Source organism: Erythrolamprus reginae, chromosome 5 (genome assembly GCF_031021105.1).
Source record: "Erythrolamprus reginae isolate rEryReg1 chromosome 5, rEryReg1.hap1, whole genome shotgun sequence".
NCBI lineage: Eukaryota > Metazoa > Chordata > Lepidosauria > Squamata > Dipsadidae > Erythrolamprus > Erythrolamprus reginae.
The window spans coordinates 97,131,990-97,153,638 of record NC_091954.1 but is presented as its reverse complement, the minus strand read 5'-3'; the positions used below and the strand labels follow the sequence as shown (position 1 = coordinate 97,153,638).

Genomic DNA, 21,649 nt, shown 5'->3' with positions numbered 1-21,649 from the left:
TTCTGCATTCTGGTGGCATCTTAAAGCTATATTACCTTTTTGATAGATAAATAAATCAATATAAATATGACTTGTCCAATATCATGGTAGTACATTCTTCTTTGCATACATATCAAGAAAATATTATCCCTCTCTATAAAAATACAATGCAAAAGGAAATTCTACCCTCTTAAATTTTATTTTGTATTTTAATTGTAAAGTTGATAGGACTTCCATGGATGCCTTCCTATTGGAACCTCGGCTTCCATATCTGTCGATGGAATTACACTGATCTTAATGATGTGAAAGCTGTAGTACAAAGGAATCGAGCAGCTGGAATACCTTATGTAAGTAAAAATGTATGGGTGGAGAATGAGTGGATCACTGTGTGAGAATTGAGTGGCTACCAGCTGTGGACTATGAGCCGGAGCGCTAAATTGCACTCACTGCCGCAACTCATAAGTTCTTGTGGGGCCAGTGCGATTTTGCTGCTGCACCTGTGGAAGTAGCAACATCATGCATTGAGCCGCTGGTGTGGCCGTGTTTCAGCATGCACGGAAGCAAAAAAACCTAGCCAAAACACAGGCACACCTGCAGCTATGTGCGTGATTTTGCTGCCTCCACAGTAGCAGCGGCAAAATTGTGCTGGCCCTGCAAGAACATACGAGCCGTGATGGTGAGCGCAATTTAGCGTTCTGGCTCGTAGCCCACCACTGGTTGCTACATACATCTGTTTATTTAATAAATAAGTAAATTATTGATTGGAGGGGGAAATCAGTTATTTTGAAGACAAGATACCATGCTACTGTACTCAGTAGAAAGATATAATTCTTGAAGGAATCATAATGTTGAAGGTAGCATTTGATGGCTAGTTTCTCTTGAAGCATGAACATGGGAAGCAAATCCATGCTCATTTAATGAATTTGATTTTGACCAAATTAAGGTACCTTTCTTATATATGTCTAGGACTTTTGCTATTTTTATTATGAGATCTCATTTTCTTATGATATGCACAAACACATGGTAATCTTTTGTTTGTTACTCTGATGAAAGAAGAAACTATGCATTACATGGGTTTTTTTAATGTAATTGTTCCAATTTTAATTCAGTGACAACACCATGCTTTGGAAAAAGAAGCCAGCAGAAAGACCAAGTAAAGAAGGAAGTTGTAATCTAGGGATGTGGATTAGACTTTTGGTTTAAAGGATACCTTTTTTAAAATAGAAAATAGAACCTCACAAAGAGTGGGTTGATTTACAAAGTGGATTTAATACTTTTATTTCCTGGTTTGGGGTGGCTGGGTTGTTTTTTAATTGTTTGTAACTAAAATGCAAACCTATTTTAGGACTTTTTAAAAGGATATTTTATATTTGATTTTTATATTTTTCAGTGTCAAGCAAAGGAAATCAGTAATTTGTGCAGTTGATATAGGTTTATTGCATGATAAAGCACTCTAAAAGAATCTGAACTGCTAACAGTCAAAGCAAATGATAGATAAGTATTAGACAATGGCCAGTGGAATTCAACAGGAATTGGACTTAGATTTCTTGTGGGTATGAAAGGACTCAAGACATCTCCCATCTCGCTCTGACAAGAGTGGCAAAAAATTATCCTGATTCATCCCCCAAGCGTTGGAAGTGCAAAAAAGAATTAAGCACTTATTACAACATGTGGTGGACAGGTCAGAGAGCCAGGACATATTGGGAAAAAAATTCAATGTTGGTTAAGAGAAATTATATTATTTAATGTAGAATTAAAACCTGAAATATTTCTGTTGGGCATATAGACCCAAAAATCCACAAAGACATGCAATAATTGATAATCCAATCTCAACGAGGAGACAGGATAACGAGGATTTGTTATGAACAATTGTGGAAGAATTGTGGAAGAAAGAAGCTATTCCCACCAAATGATAAACAAAATATTTGAAGCTAACTATGAGAATAAAAGGAAAGAAGATACGGACTAAATTTGGGACAAATGGTATAAGTGGTTAGATAAAAGGAATAAAAGTTAATAAAATAGGTAGTATAGAGATGATAAACTGAGAACTCGCAGAGATGGTAGAGTATGCATAGATAACAATGAGTGAGAAAAGAGTAACTTAATACAGAAGAACATTCTAACAGACAAGGGTGTAATAAATTAATTATAATACAAAATATTTAGTAATAATAAATTGAAGAGGAAATATAAAAGAACTATATGACCAAATATGAAATGTAAGTGTGCTAAACAATATGAATAACTGCATAAAATTTGATAAGAAATAATTAAGATTGGGACAGACAAGAGAGAAATAAGATATTTCTCTCTTTTTCAAATGGCGTTGTTTCTGGATTTTTTGCTTTTGTTTTTTGTTTTCCTTTTTGTCTCCTTTTGTTAACTTACTTGCTTGTTATTACTATCATTCTTATGATTATATATATTGTAAGTTATTTTTGTAAATACATAACGTATGTAGCTTTGCAGAAGAGACGGAGTAACGACACGGACACAAGAGCTGGATTTAAACTGGGTCATTTTTATTAATAATAAATTAGCATAATTTATGCAATTAAATTAGCATAACTTAACATAACTAACTATGACCCAAACAATGGACCTGCAGGGTCAAACAATTGCTTCCGGGGCGGAAAATGATGTCAGATAAACTTCCTGGGCAACTTATGGGCGTAGCTCCATGCTAGTCCAGGTGAGGGACCCCTCCCTCACCTGAGACCCTGCCATGCACTTGCATGAGGGGGGTCCCGCCGGCTAACCCCTAACAGGGGACTTAGAGGTGCGGGACCCAAAGACAGGTTCCCCCCAACTGCTCAGGTCGCTTCCACCACAAGCTTGGAGAGAACCTGTCAATCATCCCCAAAGATGCCCAAAGGAGAACACGCAGTTGCTAAACCACCACCCAGTTTTCCGCCCCTAACCTGCCTACCCAAATGACCAAAGGTAAGCCAATTAGCCTAACAGGTGCAAGCACCCCCTAACCGCACATTCATCTCCCCACTGTGGAATGGGTGAAAAAAACGGCCCGGCTAAGAGGCAAAGCCGCAAAAAATTCCCATTCGGCCCCCTAGGGCAACCCACAATAGCACACTGCAAAATAGGGAGGGCGGGCGGGTGTCTGCTTTCTGCTGACTGTCCGGGTGAAAAGGCCGAGCCCGGGCCTGCGCGCCCTTAAATAGGGCTTGCTTGGCCTGATTCTCGGCCGAAGTCTCGCCTTGCGAGACTTCGGCCGAGACCCAAAATGGCGGCTGCCAGGAGTCCGGTGTCATCCAGACACTCCTGCAAACTGCGCCAGCGGGGTAAGTCCGCCGGCGCTATTTTTAAAATAATACAATTTATTTATAAATTTAAACAAAAGAAAGGACTCAAGACTGAAATGCATTTGATCACTCAGCCTGGTTATCTTCTACATTTAGAATATTTTCGGATAGTACAATCTTTATGTTCTCCTGCTTTAACACAGTGGGAAATGTTTCCATTGTCCTTTAAAATGGACTGTTGTTTACTAGAAAAGACAATATACAATTTTGGTAGTAAGTTACCTAGTCTTTATATTACTGGTAGAATTCACACTGGCTAAAAAAATTACTGTGCTTTTCCCCCTCACATCAGCTCTTTTGAATATCAAACCAATCACTAGAAATGAAATATTTCTTCAAATATCTCCTATATCCTGATGTTTTAGTAAAGAATCACAGTTAGATAGGGTTTCAATAAAACTGTCAATTGTTTAGGCAGTACAGAGAAGACAAAATCAAGAATGTCATTTCAGAAGAATGTTTACTTGTTGAGAATCTAGTCTTTTTTTAAAAAAAGTCTTCCCTAGAGGCTGCAGAATTAAAATGAGAACAGATGCTAAATTTTGTCACACCTGTGAATATTTAACTTAGCTAATGAAAGGAACAATTTAGCATTTTAGCATTTAGATTTATACACTGTTTCACAGTGCTTTACAGCCCTCTCTAAGCAGTTTACAGTGAGTATATTGCCCCCAACAATCTAAGTCATTTTACCGAACTTGGAAGGATGGAATGCTGAGTCAACCTTGAGCCTACTGAGATTCGATCTGCCAAACTGCTGGCAGCCAGTGATCAGCAGAAGTAATAATAATAATAATAATACCAATAATAATAATAATAATAATAGTAGAAGTAGTAGTAATAGTAGTAGTAGTAGTAGTAGTAATAATAATTTATTAGATTTGTATGCCGCCCCTCTCCGAAGACTCGGGGCAGCTCACAACAACAATAAAAACAATATTATAATGGCACAAATCTAATATTAAAAAACTAAAAATTCTATTATAATTAAAAACCAAACAGCACATACATACCAAACATAAATTATAATAAGCCTGGGGGAAAGATGTCTCAAATCCCCGATGCCTGGCGGTATAGGTGGGTTTTAAGTAGTTTATGGAAGACAAGGAGGGTGGGAGCAGTTCTAATCTCCGGGGGGAGTTGATTCCAGAGGGCCAGGGCCGCCACAGAGAAGGCTCTTCCCCTGGGGCCCGCCAAACGACATTGCTTAGTCGACGGGACCCAGAAAAGGCCAACTCTGTGGGACCTTATCGGCCGCTGGGATTCGTGCAGTAGCAGGCGGTTCTGGAGGTACTCTGGTCCAATGCAATGTAGGGCTTTAAAGGTCATGACCAACACTTTGAATTGTGACCGGAAACTGATCGGCAGCCAATGCAGGCCACGGAGTGTTGTAGATACATGGGCGAATCTGGGAAGCCCCACGATGGCTCTTGCAGCAGTGTTCTGCACGATCTGGAGTAGCGTACAGTACTGCACTCTAACCACTGCACCACTGAGGCTCTATAATTCCCTTAGCTAAAACGTCATCTTTATCAGATAATACATATATATTTTCTTTCTACCATTAAAATAATGTATTGGGAGAAACCAATTTTCTTTGCAATATTAAAAGATAAATCAATGTATTTTACTTTTTTATATACAATACAGAAAAAATGAGGGAGGCTACATTGCAAGATACTATGGTAATGAAAATTGGGGATAGGGATATTGGCTTTTATAATGAGCCAGAATTGCAGTTTCAGAGAAAATATAATTTTCTGAATATAACATTATTAACAGATGCGAGAAGCTTAATGAATCTTTATGCTGAGTCACAATGAGCCATCTTATAGACAGAAAGATAATAATGTTTCATACATCCAATGGAGACTTAGATATGATATAGAATTAATATTTCCAATGATTTCGTGTTTATTACAAAACTCATCAGCACCAATTCTCTTTTCTTTATACTTTTCATGGCATTCATCATATAGACCCGTGATGCTGAATCTATGGCCCCACAGGTGTGCCACAGGTGGCATGTGGAGCTATATCTGCTGGTACATGAGCCATTGCGTAGCTCAACTCCAGTGCACATGTGGGCGCCCGCCAGCTGATTTTTGACTTGCACAGAAGCTTTGGGAGGGCATTTTTGGCTTCCAAAGGGTCTCCAGAGGGACAGGGGATGTTCTTTTTCCCTCCCCAAGTTCCAAGAAAGCTTCTGGAGCTTGGGAAGAGTGAAAAATGGGCCAAACAGAAGTCAGAAAATAGGGGTGCATGGGGTGCATTGAATGTGGGTGTGGCACGCTCACACATATGATAGCATGCACATGTACTCTTTTGGCACCCGAGGGATAAAAAGGTTTGCCATCACTGATATAGACTATGATGATCTTAGTGTTGGTGATAATGATGATTCCTCAAAGTTTTGCCTAAGTTGCAATAGTGTAAAAAAAAAAATCAACATTTCCAATGTTTGCAATTTTCTTTCCAGGATGTTCAATATACTGATATTGACTACATGGAAGATAAGAAAGATTTCACTTATGACAAGATCAATTTTGCAGGCCTCCCTGAATTTGTCCAAGACCTTCATGACCATGGACAGAAATATGTCATCATACTGGTAATTCTGATTAATTTAAACATTTCAAAGACAAGTAAAACAATTATTGAAACGGTTTTTCATCAATTGTTTGCATAAAGCAATAGCACTTAGAGTTATATACCACTTCGCAGTATTTACAGCCCTGTCCTAACAGTTTACAGAGTTAGCATATTGACCCCAACAATCTTGGTCTTCATTTTACCAATCTCAAAAGGATGGAAGGTTGAATCAACCTTCAGCCAGTGAGGCTCAAACTCCTGGCAGTGAACTAAATCAGCTTGTGATACTGCATTCCAACCACAGCACACCACAGTTCATATACATTATATTACAGTTTATTTATTATTTATTTGTTTGTTTTGTCCAATACACAATAATACACAATGAAGGTTATAGAGGATATATACAAGTAGAATAACAGAAAAGATATAAGAGATAGAAGAGACAGAAGGGATAGAAGAGATAGAAGAAATGAGATATAGGAGAGACTATAGGACAGGGGACGGTAGGCACTCTGGTGCACTTATGTACACCCCTTACTGACCTCTTAGGAACCTGGTGAGGTCAACTGTAGATAGTCTAAGGGTAAAGTGTTGGGGGTTAGGGGATGATACTACGGAGTCTGGTAGTGAGTTCCACGCTTTGACAACTTGATTGCTAAAGTCATATTTTTTACAGTCAAGTTTGGAGCGGTTAATATTAAGTTTGGATCTGTTGTGTGCTCTTGTGTTGTTGCGGTTGAAGCTGAAGTAGTCTTTGACAGGCAGGGCATTGCAGCATATAATCTTGTGGGCAATACTTAGATCATGTTTGAGGCATCGTAGGTCTAGGGTTTCAAGATCCAGGATTGTAAGTCTTGATTCGTAGGGTATTCTGTTTCGAGTGGAGGAGTTAAGGGCTCTTCTGGTGAAGTATTTTTGGACATTTTTTATGGTGTTAATGTCCGACATCATTTGATATTAGTATTCTGAGGTTTTTTACTGAGTGGGGGTTATCTGCAAGATTTTGTTTGTTTAGTTTATATTTGAAGTTCTGATTCTTTTTACCAATGTGGAGGACAGAGCATTTGCTGGTTGAGATTTGGAGCTGTCTGGTGTTAGACCAATCAGAGACAGAGCCTAGGTCTTTTTGGAGAATAGCTGTGTTATCGGTGGTGTTGAAGAGTTTTACATAGTCGGTGAAGAGAACATAGTTGCTAGAGATGTGATCACAAAGGTCATTGATGTAGAGAATGAAGAGTGTCAGTCCCAGTACACTACCTTGGGGGACACCGCTTTTAACAGGGACATTTGTAGATATGGTGCTTCCTATTTTAACCACTTGTTGTCTGTTTGACAGGAATACTGTAATCCATCTGTGTAGGGATCCTGTGATGCCATAGGCTTTGGCTTTTAGAAGTAGTTTGTCATGGACCACCGAATTGAAGGCCTTGCAGAAGTCAACACAAATTGCATCTATGGATTTTCCTTGATCAAGTTGAGTTCTCCATATGTTTTTGCAGTGGAGGAGCTGCAGGTTGCATGATAGGTTTTTTTTTAATCCAAATTGTTTGTTAGAAAGTAGATTATTAGTTTCTAGGTGGATAGTAATTGATTGATTTATAACTGATTCCATCACTTTACATGGGACGCAGCATAGTGATATTGGTCTGTAGTTATTGACAAGAGAGAGCTCTCCTTTTTTGAAGATGGGGATAACCATAGCTTTTGACAATAGTTTAGGAAGTGTGCTGGTTCTGAAGGATTTTTTGAAGATTATGTACTGTGGTTCTGCACTGAAACCACTAAACCACTAAAAAAAGCAGAAGAGAGCTTTTTTAGGAAGTATGCGCATAGACCGTCTGGTCCGACTAATAAAGAGGGTTTAAGGTCACGTAATGCTTTTTCAACTTGGTCTTCAGTAAAGTCTATAAGGGTTAGGTCATTGAGAGAGTTTGTGGTGTGATTGATGAAATTGGGGGATGAACCGTTACCATTAACAAAGACAGATCCAAAGAATGAGTTGAGGAAGTTTGCTTTGGATGAATCGTCATGGTATTTTTTGTTGTTGGGTCCTCTGAGAGGTGGGATAGGTCTAGAGTCCTTGAGTTTGTTGTTGACAAAGTTGTAGAAGGCTCGACTAGATTTGGAGCGTAGGAGGTTTTCCTCTTGTATGCTGTGGTAGTTGAGACATTCTGCTTTTATTTGGTTGAATATGCTTTTATAACAGCTTTTGAAGTTTGCTACTTGTCCTTTTTTGTTTTTGCACCAGAGATGGGTTTTTTTTTGTAATTTTCTTATTGAGATGGGGAGGTTATTTTTCTTGATTAACGTAGATGTTAATGGTACATAAAGTCTGATGGTTATTTTCATCCCAAGCAACATTTTATAATACCAACTATAAGGGCTACCCATATCATTACAATTTCTGCTTCTTCCTGAAATTTAAAGACGTTTTTGCTGCCATTACTTCTAAACCTCCCCATTTTTCTTCCTTATTTGTACTAAAATTTAACTTCCATATCCATTTAATGTTTCAGTAAAAGTAATGGGAACCTGATGAAAGAGTAGTTTATTCAGGAACAGAGGAGTCTTGTAATTGTTTATCTAGTCCCTGCAACTTCCTATAAACCTACCTTTACTTATCTATTTTTGTTATACATTGGATCATAAATCAATTTTAAATCAAAAAGCACAAGAAATGTGTGATAGAACCCTTGCCCTATTTTTTAAAAGTTAAAAAATGAACAATTCTTTGCCTGCGTGGACTCACCTGTTTTTCATTTTCACCTTTAATGATGGTCCTTTGATTGTCCCATACAATTAAATATGCCAAAATGTTGCTCACTCTGTATTATAACTAATAGTCAATGGATATTATAATTCCATTCCCAGATATATTTTTTTTGAAAAAAATGCAACAGATGGCAAAAATAAACAGAATATTAATTGTATCATAGCAGCTGCTCCACTGGTACCTAGCAATTTAGTGGCAGAAAGCAAGGCTGCAAACAAGAAACAAGGTGACCTTTACAGGACCAGAGAATGTTCAATGATGTCACTTTATAAGTCCTGCGCTACAAGGTCATGGTGAGGAAATGTAAAAGTAGAGTGACATCACTGAGAAGTAGAGTTTATCAACTTTGTCTGCTTTGTTGTCCAGCAAAATACTCCTGCTTTTTCCTGCAAGGGGTACAACCAGTTACATAATTGTGCAAAGGTTTAGAAGGTTTAACATTTTTAATTCTGTTTGTTTAAAGGATCCAGCAATTTCTGTCAATAACCTCAAAAACAATACCGCTTATGAAGCCTATCTACGTGGTGAACAGATGAAAGTCTGGATAAATGAATCAGATGGAATAAGCCCTCTTATAGGGGAAGTAAGTTGCTGTTTTTATAAATCAGTTGTGGACCACTTGAACATTAACATACAGTGTCTAAAATGTAAATAAGTGTCTAAAATGGAGAAAGAGAAAGGAGGGAAAATTGTACTTGTTGTGATTCAGTCTGAGGCTCCTCAGGGAACGGCTGGAACTCTGCCGGCTCCATGCTCAGAGGGGGAGGACAAGGAACAGGAGGAGGAGGAGGAACAGGCAGACGGGGAAGAGGAATGTCAGGACGAGGAGGAGGGAGTACAGTCTGAGACCCCCGGGGGGGGAGCTCTGCCCAGCGAGTAGCCTGGAGTCATTAGATGAGAACGCACAAGCCATCATAGATATGAGGCAGAGAAGGGCAGCACAACGAAGGGGCCAATTAGCCAGGTATTTCCATCCCTAATAGGCAACAGCTGGGTTTGGGTGTGGTTCTCCTCAGAAAGGTTGAAAAGGCAGGCCCGCCCTTCCTGTATTGTGGAGAGTTATCTTTTGGGAGTCCTGTGACCTTGCTTCGATCCTTGGCGTCTCTGATTCTGGCTTGTGGCCTCGAAGGCTGAAAACTTGGGAGAGGCGTGGGTTTTATTATCTACAGTGGTGTGTGTGCCAGCAAGAAGCCTGTTGTATTGTCTGGCCATCGTGACTTTTCTGTGAAGCTTCACAGCATTCCAGTTTGTAAGAACAGTTTTTGTTATCTGTGTTTGTTTTCAAAGATATAAAATGACTTTGCTTTTTACCAGCGTGTCTGGCTACTCTTTTTAGTTGGTGTTGACGTCTGGGGGAACCCAGACAGAACAGTACTAATCCAGAATCTTCTGCAAAAGCAAGATCTCTTTTCCACTCCACTTATTTTATTTATTCAGTACTTTGAAGAAACCCACTATATTTTTTCTCTTTGGCATGAGGTCCTTAAAAAGAGAAAGACATAACTCTTGGATAAATGTTATCCATGTTGATTGTTCTGACCATGTAGTGAACCTACTTTTATTTATCTAGTTCTGGCCTCACATAACTACTGACACAATCATCAAGTTGAGAATAAATCAAAATACTGACAATAGTTATTTTCTCAGATATATTCCAAAAAATAAAATAACTTTTTTTAAACCTATGGAAATAAGAAAACACCTGTCTGATCTTGATGAATATAAATCACAAGGATCTGATGGATTATATCCCAGATATAATGAAGGAGCTGATAGATGTTATATCAGAACCATTGTACCATATCTTTAAAAAAAACCCCGGACTGGATTGCCCCTTTGTGATCTTTCCATGATGGTGAATTGAGAAAAGATCCATGGTTTGCCAAGGATCTTCGGGAGATGAAGCACCAGAAGAGACATCTAGAGCAATACTGGAGAACCAGTAACTCTTGAAGTTGGGCAGCATAAAAATTGAATGAATGAATGATTGAATGAATGAATGTTCATTCGCTGGCTGAGGAATTCTGGGAGTTGCAGTCCAAATATCTTCAAATGGCCAAGGTTGGGAAACACTGGTCTAGATGACAGTTTCTTGAAGTAGTACTGTTACATGAAAAAGAAAATGGAATTTCAGTATCTAACATATAATTAATTGCCTTTATCTATTTTACTTTCTTCTGATACACATAAATAACAGGTTTTGGTTTTAATACAGATTATTCAGATATTTTGTTGTTTCATTTTGCTTAGAATCTTTCAAAACTATTTTTAAGGAAATATTTATATCCTTTGGTATAAATATCTTTATTTTTAACCTGCAGGTATGGCCAGGAACAACTGTCTTCCCTGATTTTTCTAGTAGTGAAGCTGTTCAGTGGTGGGCTTATGAGTGCAACAATTTTCACAAAAGGATCCATTTTGATGGACTTTGGATTGTAAGTAGTATTCAACACAGTAAAAAACCAAATATTTGGTAGTAAAAATATTTAGCAATAAGGAATGTATACGGATTTTAAAGTTTTTGTTCTTTTAATAGGCAACAATACATTCTTCCCATAGGAATATAAATATTGTATAATGTTTTGATTTTTTAATTTATTTATTAGATTTGTATGCTGTCCCGAGTCTACGGAGTGGGGTGGCATACAAATCTAATTAAATAAATAAATAAATAAATAAATGAATGAATAAATACATCAATACATGTTACTAGAGGTGGGTTCCTCCCAGTTTGTATCAGTTCTATAGAACTGGTAGCAAACCACTGTCGAAGTCATGGTGATGTCATACAACCAGTTCTGTCAGTGGTGGTCCATGGATGCTGTTTTTCTCTTTTGGGGGTTTTTTTTTGGGGGGGGTATATTTTTGGGGGCTTTTTGTGTCACCATCTTGTTTTCATCTTTTGGGGGAGGGTTGAATTTTTTGGTATTGTGCATGTTTCTCCTACTCTGTGAGGCACAGCCAAACAGCATGGGAGGAAGTGAGCTGGTAGTGAGATAAGTTGGAACCTACCCCTGCATAATACCCAAACCTAGCATATTCAGACATATTCAATTGTTGCTGAAATTCAAACAGATTGGAACCTAAAAATATTATAATATCTGAGCAAAGAATAGAAATGGAGGAAAGTATGCAATTCAATATTTATTTATCTATCTATCTATCTATCTATCTATCTATCTATCTATCTATCTATCTATCTATCTATTCAATTTTTATGCCACCCTTCTCTTTAGACTCAGGGTGGCTTACAACATGTTAGCAATAGCACTTTTTAACAGAGCCAGCATATTGCCCCCATAATCCGGGTCCTCATTTTACCCACCTCAGAAGGATGGAAGGCTGAGTCAATCTTGAGCCGGTGATGAGATTTGAACCTCTGACCTGCAGATTTAGCAGTCAGCTTTAGTAGCCTGCAGTACAGCACTCTACCTGCTGTGCCACCCCACAATAGCACAAACAATAGTAAAATATTGCTGGTAAAATCTAGTTAAAGTCTAGTTGCTAGCTCAGCTTCAAAGAATCATCCATTTTGTTTTTCTAACAACAACATAGCAGTATAGTCTTGGTCCAGGATGCTATCTTAGCATCCCAGGAAAAGCCTGAAGGTTTAGAATTTTCTTGTGGTTTATCAACCCAAACACTAATAAAATTTGATTTTTTTTCAGCCAAAGTCTGTTGTTGTGATTTATTGCTCATAGCAACAGAAGTCTCCTCTTGAAGGAGGAAAGCTGTCTCTTTCTTGTTAAAGGGTTAGAGAGCTGAATTGGACAACAACATTTGAAAAACTAGATGAATAACACCATTCAGTTCTGCTACTCACAACAGAATTTGATAAACAGACATTGAAAATTCTCTGTAACTGCTTACAGATTCAAAGGTAAACCTGTCTATGAATACTGTTGCCACCATGGGCTTTGTTAATCACAAAGCACCCATTTACTAGAAAGTGGGTCATACTTTTAGAGGAAAACATTTGTAGCTCAGGATTGAAATGAGAGGTCCTTAGTAATCTCTGAGCTTGGTTGTTTGTTTGCTTGCATACATTTCATTACCCAAACTAGGTAACATCATCAGTGATCTGATGATAATCACTTGGTTAAGTTAATGAAATATCTGCCCCCCCAAAAGCAATCAAGCTCAGATAGCATTAAGGACCTGTAGGTCATATATCTTCTCTATTAACCCTTGTGTACCTCCGCAGGGCTAAAAATTATTGTTGCAGTTAAATAAAATTTGCTTTTTAAAATTATTTTTTTTAAGTTGAACATGGGTCCTGATGAGATATGTCTGAAGACCATAACTATTAATACATGCATTTCTATTAATCTTTTGTCATAGGACATGAATGAAGTTTCCAATTTTGTCAAAGGATCAAAAACTGGTTGTGCAGCAAACAATTTAAACTACCCACCTTTTACTCCAAGTAAGTTCTCAACTGAAATAAAAATTATTTAATTTCTAGGCTAGATTTTTTCATATATCTGTGTATATAGAACCTTAGACATTTTGAAAAACAGATTCCTTTACCAATTATTAAAGAAATCCTACCTGCTAAAACATAGTGATTCTTATGGAAGAACAGAAAGAACTAATTGATAAATTGTCAGATGACTGTACAACTTGTCACCGTATCGCTAACTAAAAGAATTTTATTTGGGGATTTTAAAATTCAAGCAAATAACTTCACTTACAGCAAGGTAAAAGGTGCTGCTATAATTTATAACTTTATAAATTAAACCAAATCTAATCTGATACAGAATAACAGAAGTAGGAAGCCGTCTAGTCTAACTCTCTGCCCAAACAGGGGACTCAATACTATTGATTCAATCTAACTAGGAAATCATATTCCTTTTTATTCAGATATAATTGTGTTTCAATTATTTGTAAATAACACTTTTTCTAATACAGAGAGTTATCTGAATTAATTAGGAAGTATCTGATTTTATACGAGCTCTCATTGTCTTCATAAAACTGATTAGAGATTTGATCAAGTAATTTTCAATTAGTAAACTCAATCACTGAATATTAACCTTATTAAAACTAGTCTAATGTAGTGGATTAAAGAAAAGAGAAAAAAGTAACCTTTTAAGAATTCCACTCAACATTACAATTGTTTCTCTATTCTTCCAGAATACATTGAAATGCTCAATAGAGGTGGATTTTTTTTTTAATTTAATGGATTTTTAAAATCTCTTTGTTTTACAGAAATTCTGGATGGAGTTATGTATTCAAAGACACTTTGCATGGATGCCGTCCAAAAAGCAGGGAAACACTATGATGTTCACAGCCTCTATGGTTATTTCATGTCTATAGCTACAGATAAGTAAGAAATTATGCATCTTTTTGTCTTTAATTCATCCAAGCTAATTTGTGCCAGATTTCCTTTGTTTCCATTTGTACTGCAACATCTAGTCACAAGAATACAAATCTAGGAATGTGTATTGGGGAAAAATAATTAATTTACCATACAACAATGCCACTGATTTCTCTACTAGTGTCTCTTCTAGTGTCTCTACTAGTATCTCTACTAGTATCTACTAAGAACAAGTAGATCTTGTTCCCTTATGAAGCCTAAAATCATTCAGGAATGAAACCTACTTTTAAATTTTTTGCAATTTGGACAAAACATGCTTATTGACAAAATCCTTCTCGTGGATTAAAAGGCCATCTATTTAGTACACACAAATTATAAGGTGTGAATATGATCTGAAAGTGTGACCCATATTTTAGGCTATTCATAAGTTAATTTTGCAAGATTTTGTTGGATTTGTTGTAGGTACAAATGTTATCGTGAAACTTGTCTTTCATTTTCTCCAAATTTTTCATCCCAAATAAGTAAGTAAGTAAGTAAGTAAGTAAGTAAGTAAGTAAGTAAGTAAGTAAGTAAGTAAGTAAGTAAATAAATAAATAGGAAGGAAGGAAGGAAAGAAAGAAAGAAAGAAAGAAAGAAAGAAAGAAAGAAAGAAAGAAAGAAAGAAAGATATTCCTTAATGGTATACATTTTGTTGTTTTCAGAGCACTCAAGACTATTTTCCTGGAAAGTAGAAGCTTCCTCCTTTCCCGATCAACATTTTCTGGTTCTGGAAAATTCACAGGACATTGGCTGGGAGATAATTTTGCAACTTGGAATGATATTAAATGGTCTATCCCAGGAATATTAGAATTTGGTCTATTTGGATATCCTTTTGTAAGCAATTTTAACTGTAATAGTAGGTTTGGTCCAACTGTTAAATTTTGGCATAGTAAAATAAGATAAAGTTTTGCATATTGCATACTACATTATTTAGGCTTGGTTTGCACAATATATGATTTAGTAAACTTCAACTATATACTTTGGAATGTCTATGTCTTTTCTATTGAAGTAATCCTTTGGTAGGCTGTATGATTTGGATTAATTCTTGGTCCTCTATGAGGTTATTTACTTGCAAATATTTCATTACTTGACTATGTAGCATCATATTGATAATGTCACTTGGGCAATCAAACATTTGTAACCAAGTTCTGTCTTCACCAAGGATCTATAATTTAACCCTGAGCTACATATATTCTCTCCTGTAGTATGATCTGCAATTCCAAAACAGCACCACTTTGTAGTTTGACAATCCAAAGAATAACGATGAGACTGAAAGATGTATTCAGAAAGCAAGATTATTTTCAAAAGCAAAAGATATGGATTTAATGGTATCTCAGACTACATTGGGAAATTAATAAGACCAGTTATTATTTTCTTTCTAGTTTTAAAAGTGTCTTAGAATCAAAGTTACTGAAAGTAACACCAATGTGATATGAATTTCATTGTCTCATAAGAAAACTAAAGTAGATTCTTTCTCTCCCCTGAAACAAGGCTCATTGTTGGAAGGAACATTTATTGCATTGGCTACTATACTATTCCTTATAGCCTTAGAGCCTTCCTTATAGCCCAAAGCTTCTCTTGTTTTTGTACTTGTGCTTTAAAAAAAAATACATTGAAAAGCTGGCTGTTTCTCATAACTTAGATTGATTTTTCATAGGCCTTAATTATAGAATATATGTGCATATGTGTACATACATATATATGAATACATATGTGTACATGTATGTCAAATTCAGATATTTACATAGAATAATGGCTGATCTCTTTGATGTTCTATCCTATTTCTCTTTGATCAATCAAAACATGATTTAGATTTTTTAAAAACCTTTATCAAAGACCAGTGTAAATGAATTTATATTGGTCAACTGAGAACTTGATGAATATAGAATTTGTAGATATGATAGCATCACGTCTTATGCAGATATATCATAAGGTATGTCAATGATGTTCAATATGCTTCTGTATTAGATTGGGGCAGATATCTGTGGCTTCATTGATGATGTCTCAGAAGAACTTTGTAGACGATGGTTGCAACTTGGAGCATTTTACCCATTTTCTAGGAATCACAATGCTGCAGGACATGCTGTAAGAACCAATTTTAAAATTAGATCAAGCTTCTGATTGATTGAAGGCTTTATTTTTTCAGTAATTTTATAAATATTTATTTCTAGCCTAAAGATCCAGCATATTTTGGACACAACTCACTTTTGGTGAATTCAACAAAACACTACTTGACAATTCGCTATACTTTGTTGCCATATCTCTATACCCTGTTTTATAAAGCACATGCTCGGGGAGAGACGGTTGCAAGACCTGTTCTACATGAGTAAGTTTCTGCTTTTAAGATTTTGGGTGTTAGGAAATAACATCACACTTTGCATATTTGTATTTATATTTATATGCACAACCACATATGTTCTGTCGAGCTCTCTGGTAGACTCCTCCCAAAAATTCACAGGTACAAATTTCAGACACACACACGTTTGAAAATTCAAAACAATGTTCTTTATAATGAAAATTCACTTAAACTAAGCCCTCTTTTGGTATAGCAAAAAGCACTGGCCTCCAAACAAACTGGTAATTTGTGCAAGTCCCTTATACTTAGCTTGCAGCTGTGAGGCAATTCACAGTCCTTCTTCTTTCACAAAGTGAAACACACTTTGCTCTGGTTTAGTTTCAAAGCGGGGGAAAAATCAGCACACAAAAGGTCAAAATCAGTAAAGCAGTCACGAAACACAATGATCAGATAATCCTCCACAATGGCCAAACCCACAGGCTGCTATTTATACACTAATTACCACAGCCCCACCCAACCACAGGTGGCCTCTTTTTCTTTGATAATAATCTCTCAGTTGTTGTTGCCTATGCATCGCTCTCCGCATGCGTGGCTGTATCATTAACTCTTGTTCTGAATCCAAGGAGGAGCTAGATAATTGATCTCCTTCTGAGCTGTCTGCCACACTCTCCTCCTCCCTGTCACTCATGTCTTCTTGATCAGAGGAGCCTTCATCAGCAGATTCCACCGGGGGCAAAACAGGCCTGCAGCATGTGGATGTCTCCCCCACATCCACAGTCCTTGGGGCAGGAGCTGGGCCAGAGCTAACCGCAACACACATATATTTGTGGTATGGCTGTTAACCAGAGCAGGATTAGATATGGTGCTCCCTATTTTGACAACTTGTTGTCTGTTTGATAAGAACACAGTTATCAAGCCTTGTAGGCAGTGATGGGCTACCAAATTTTTTACTACCACACTGTGGGCGTGGCTTATGCATTTTATTTCAACATCTTTCAGTGCAAATTGGGGTGGAGCTTCATTTTCGCTATCCCACTGCGTTTCCCATCCCTGCTTTTAGGGATCCTGAGATGTCCTTAACAACCTCTTCTTCAATTTATATCTTATTAGAAACTTATAAATTTTACAAATTAGTTTTTCATCAGTACTGAATAATACCTTACCAAGATTTTTTCTGAAAGATTTTAGTGTTGCTATAATTTTATTATTAAGGTAGTAGATAGTTGCTTTTTCAGCTTCTGATACATAGGCATTCTTAATTTTTATGTCTCCTTACTTGCCTTTGCTTCCTTACAAGAAAACAAGTTCCTTTATGAGGCCTTGTACCTGGATTTAATAAAAACAAGGAAAGGCTGCAAAACATTGGTGAGATGATGATACAATGAAAACCAGGACATTTATATGCATAAAATAGAATATGCATAATCGAATGCATATGTACTGTATATGTATATGCATACACACAAACACAATTTCATATTTAAAGCAGCTTATGACCTTACAGCCATCAATAAGAAAGAGGAGCAGTATATAAGTCTGCTTATATCAATATTTATTCATTAATCCAAAATATGGTCTAAGTGAAAAAGCTAAAATTGTCTCAGCTTCATTAAGACATGGAATGTTAAAACCCTTAATAGACAATGTTTAAGAATACATTGTATATTGAATCCAAATGCATTTATTTCATCAAAGCATAACTAAATTTCTAATCCTGCTTTTTTTTATGTGGCAATGTCAGCTTGTGAGTTGCCTTAAAATCTGAAACCCTCTCTTTACTCTTATAATTGAAATTGTCTATAGTGTCTCCAATACATAAACAGTTATTTAAGATTAACCAATAAGAAAAACATAACTTTGATACTAGAATATTTCTTTAGATTCTACTCTGATGAAGCTACCTGGACTATAGACAGACAATTCTTGTGGGGACCTGGACTACTTATTACTCCAGTTTTAGATCCGGTATATTTAATTTTTATTAAGTTGCAATATATATAATGGTTTATTTTGTAGTGAGTACATGCTAACCTGCATCACAATCTCTGTTAAATTGTAAATAGAAGAATAGAAATAATAAAGTAATTTAAATAAATGAGTGAAAGAGATGAGCATGTCCTACCATATATTTTAGAGCAGTGATTTTCAACCTTTTTTGAGCTGTGACACATTTTTTACATTTACGAAACCCTGGGGCACATTGAGCGGGAGGGGGGTGTTAAAAGAAGTTTGGACCAAAAATTGTCTCTTCCTCCCTTTCGCTCTATTTATCTCTCCCTCTTTCTCTCTCTCCCTCTCCTTTCCTCTTTCTTTCTCTTCCTTCCTTCCTCTCTTTTTTGCTCTCTTTCTCCCTCCCTACCTCCCTCTATGTCTTTCTCTCTCTTGCTCTCTCTCTCTCTCTTGCTTTCTTTCTCTTGTTCTCTTTCTCTCTTGCTCTTTCTCTCTCTTGCTTTCTTTCTCTCTCTCTTGCTTTCTCTCTCTCTCTCTCTCTCTTGCTTTCTTTCTGGAACCAACTCCCCACAGACATCAGAATTGCCCCCACCCTCCTCGCCTTTCATAAACTTTTTAAAACCCACCTCTGTTGTCAGGCATGGGAGAACTGAGATATTCCCTTCCCCCTAGGCCTATACAATTTATGCATGGTATGTTTGTGTATATGTTCGGTTTTTAAAATAAGGGTCTTTTAATTATTTTAAATATTAGATTTGTTATATGTTGTTTCATTATTGTTGTTAGCCGCCCCAAGTCTACGGAGAGGGGCGGCATACAAATCTAATAAATAAATAAATACATTTCTCTCTCTGAGCTTCGCGGCACACCTGACCATGTCTCGTGGCACACTAGTGTGCTGCGGCACACTGGTTGAAAAACACTGTTTTAGAGCATAAGGCACATTTTTGCTCTCCTAAAAGAGCGTGAAAATTTGGGGATGTCTTATACACCTGGACTCTCAAAAATAGATTTCAGGGGCTGAAAAAATCCTCTGAAATTAAGGTTTCAGGGACTGGAAAAATCCTCTGAAACAGAAGTTTCTGGGGCTGGGGGAAAATTATCTGAAATGAATGTTTTCCACACTAAAAAGATACAGAAAGTTTCCCTTCATCTCAGCTTTCCACGTATGCTCAGTTTGTCTTCAGCAAATGAAGATTCGCTTAGAGGTTTTGGAAATGATGAGATATTTGGGGTAATCCACATTCCCTTTCAGGGTGCATGGCCTTGAATACTGGTACAAAGTGGTTCTCTGTTCATTGTCAAGCTGTGATTTTTCCCTCTCCCTATTTCCTATCACATACTGACAGGTTTATTGCTCATTTGTTTATTCACTCCATGCCAGTAAGTTGCCAAGCCTAAGATAGCAGACCTGTCATTTTGTATAAGCAGTTGCTTTTCAAGTAATGTTAGCTTTTCAAACTTCAAGTAGTATATTTACCCTTTGTTTAACTAAAGGAAATTTGCAAATGGTTTTAGAGAAAAACAAATATTAAGTTATTGTGTTAGAATATTTCTGTTTGATGGAATAAATCTCCTGCCTTCCTCCCTTCCTCCCTCCTTCCCTCCCTTCATCCCTTTCTTTTTCTTTTTTATTTCTTTCTTGTTTCACTTTTGCTTCAAAAACTACATCTATTTCTGCCACAAATTCACCAGCATATACTATTGAGAATCACTTTCCATTTTCCAAATCTGTCAATTTAGGACATTTTGGGTTGGAAATAGCAATTGGCATTATAATATGGAGAAAAAAATGCTTGACAAATAATTTTTCCAGAAAAAAACTCAAAGCATCAAAGAGGAAGATTATCATATTTTCTTACCACCAACCTAGGGGGAAAAAATTAATAATATCAAGGCATTTCCCTTTGATATGGATAATAAATGAAATATTTTCTTTTTAATATTTCAGGGTGTGGATAAGGTAACAGCATACATCCCTGATGCTGTGTGGTATGAATATGAGACAGTAAGTGCATGATTATTACAAATTGTCTCCCCTAAAAATATACTATTAACATTTCAAATTAACTCTGCTGCGTAGCAGTCTGTACATCATTTTTTATACACTTTCAAATTCATATGTGTCAAAGGTCTGGTGCTGCATAGAATTTTGTAGGGATAGCAAAGCATACACAAAAGGTCAAATAAAAATGCTTAGATACTTTGGATCAAAGAGAATATTTCACTTTCACTGTAGGATTCCTTTAATCAGGTTACCTTTGATGATTAAAAAAAGAAGTACATCAAACAAATTGTCTAGCCTTTCTAAGATAGTTGTGTAGGGTATGCATGTTTCGTTGAGCATTTTATGTTTTAATACTATCTTGCCAAAAAAACAAAAGCAAAATACAAGTTGCAATACAATCATTTAAGAAGCACATTAAGATTCTACGAAGCTAAAATTTGTAGATAAATTTCAAATTCCAAATTGAGTCAAGTTAAATGCTTCCAGTTTCCCCACTCCACATAAATATAACAGTTGAATTTACTCAATGCAAATGGTAGAGTTAAATTACCTGTTTTTTTAATAATTAATTTGCACTTTAACCATGTTTTTATTTTGTATAATACAAAATACATAAAAAGAGTCAGGACATTCTTCCGCTGCCAATTACAATATGTATTCTTCTTTGTTTGTAGGATTATCAACCCTAGTTTGTACTAACAATCTTATGAATATAGTAAACCTTTATTCTAGTTTCCTTATAAAAATAGGGTATAAAAGCACCTTGCAGAAAACAAGAGTGTCAAATGTACCTTCCGGGAAACAAACTTGGACTTCATCTTAGAGGAGGGTACATCTTTCCTATTCAAGAACCAGCCAACACAACTGTTTACAGGTATTTTCTGATATTAATGTATTCTTAAAATGCATCTTTTTAATTTGTTTAAAGTAGTCATGTGGATGACTAGACTACATAAGAAGGAAAAGAAAATTGATATTTCACCTCACAATAACCAATTGCAATTCAGTACAATTTAGCTATCCTCCTTCTTTTGGACATTAGTCACAATAACACAAAACAGTGGCAGGTTGTTCGTGGTTCAGCCTGGTTCTGCAAAATGGTAGCGCCAGTGGCAGGAGGCTCCACCCACCTACCCAGTGGTGTGTGCAAACCACTAGCAAAGAGTTTTAGTGGGTTTTAGAACCAACTACTAACACAAAATATATCGGATACCAGAAGAAAATATTTATTACTTATGTTTGATATAGTGGAGACCCTGATAGACCTCCAAGTACTGATGGTCCAAAATATATGATAGGAACTTCAGGATTCTTTTCAGACCATTATTAGTGAGAGGTTAAATTTTTCTTCTGTCGTCAAGGAATTTTG

The 21,649-nt window shown here is 36.5% G+C and overlaps 1 protein-coding gene across 2 annotated transcripts in view; it reads left to right on the top strand.

The window, feature by feature from the left end:
• The window catches only part of SI (sucrase-isomaltase), a 142,683-nt gene that overhangs the window by 56,692 nt on the left and 64,342 nt on the right, over nucleotides 1-21,649 (top strand). For both annotated transcript variants that reach the window (XM_070753562.1, XM_070753563.1), the window contains 12 exons: nucleotides 201-326; nucleotides 5,782-5,913; nucleotides 9,134-9,253; nucleotides 10,992-11,105; nucleotides 13,012-13,096; nucleotides 13,879-13,996; nucleotides 14,689-14,860; nucleotides 15,995-16,111; nucleotides 16,198-16,352; nucleotides 18,203-18,287; nucleotides 20,224-20,280; nucleotides 21,030-21,154. In XM_070753562.1, coding sequence (XP_070609663.1) covers nucleotides 201-326; nucleotides 5,782-5,913; nucleotides 9,134-9,253; nucleotides 10,992-11,105; nucleotides 13,012-13,096; nucleotides 13,879-13,996; nucleotides 14,689-14,860; nucleotides 15,995-16,111; nucleotides 16,198-16,352; nucleotides 18,203-18,287; nucleotides 20,224-20,280; nucleotides 21,030-21,154 — 1,406 coding nt within the window. The remainder of the gene's footprint in view (nucleotides 1-200; nucleotides 327-5,781; nucleotides 5,914-9,133; nucleotides 9,254-10,991; nucleotides 11,106-13,011; nucleotides 13,097-13,878; nucleotides 13,997-14,688; nucleotides 14,861-15,994; nucleotides 16,112-16,197; nucleotides 16,353-18,202; nucleotides 18,288-20,223; nucleotides 20,281-21,029; nucleotides 21,155-21,649) is intronic.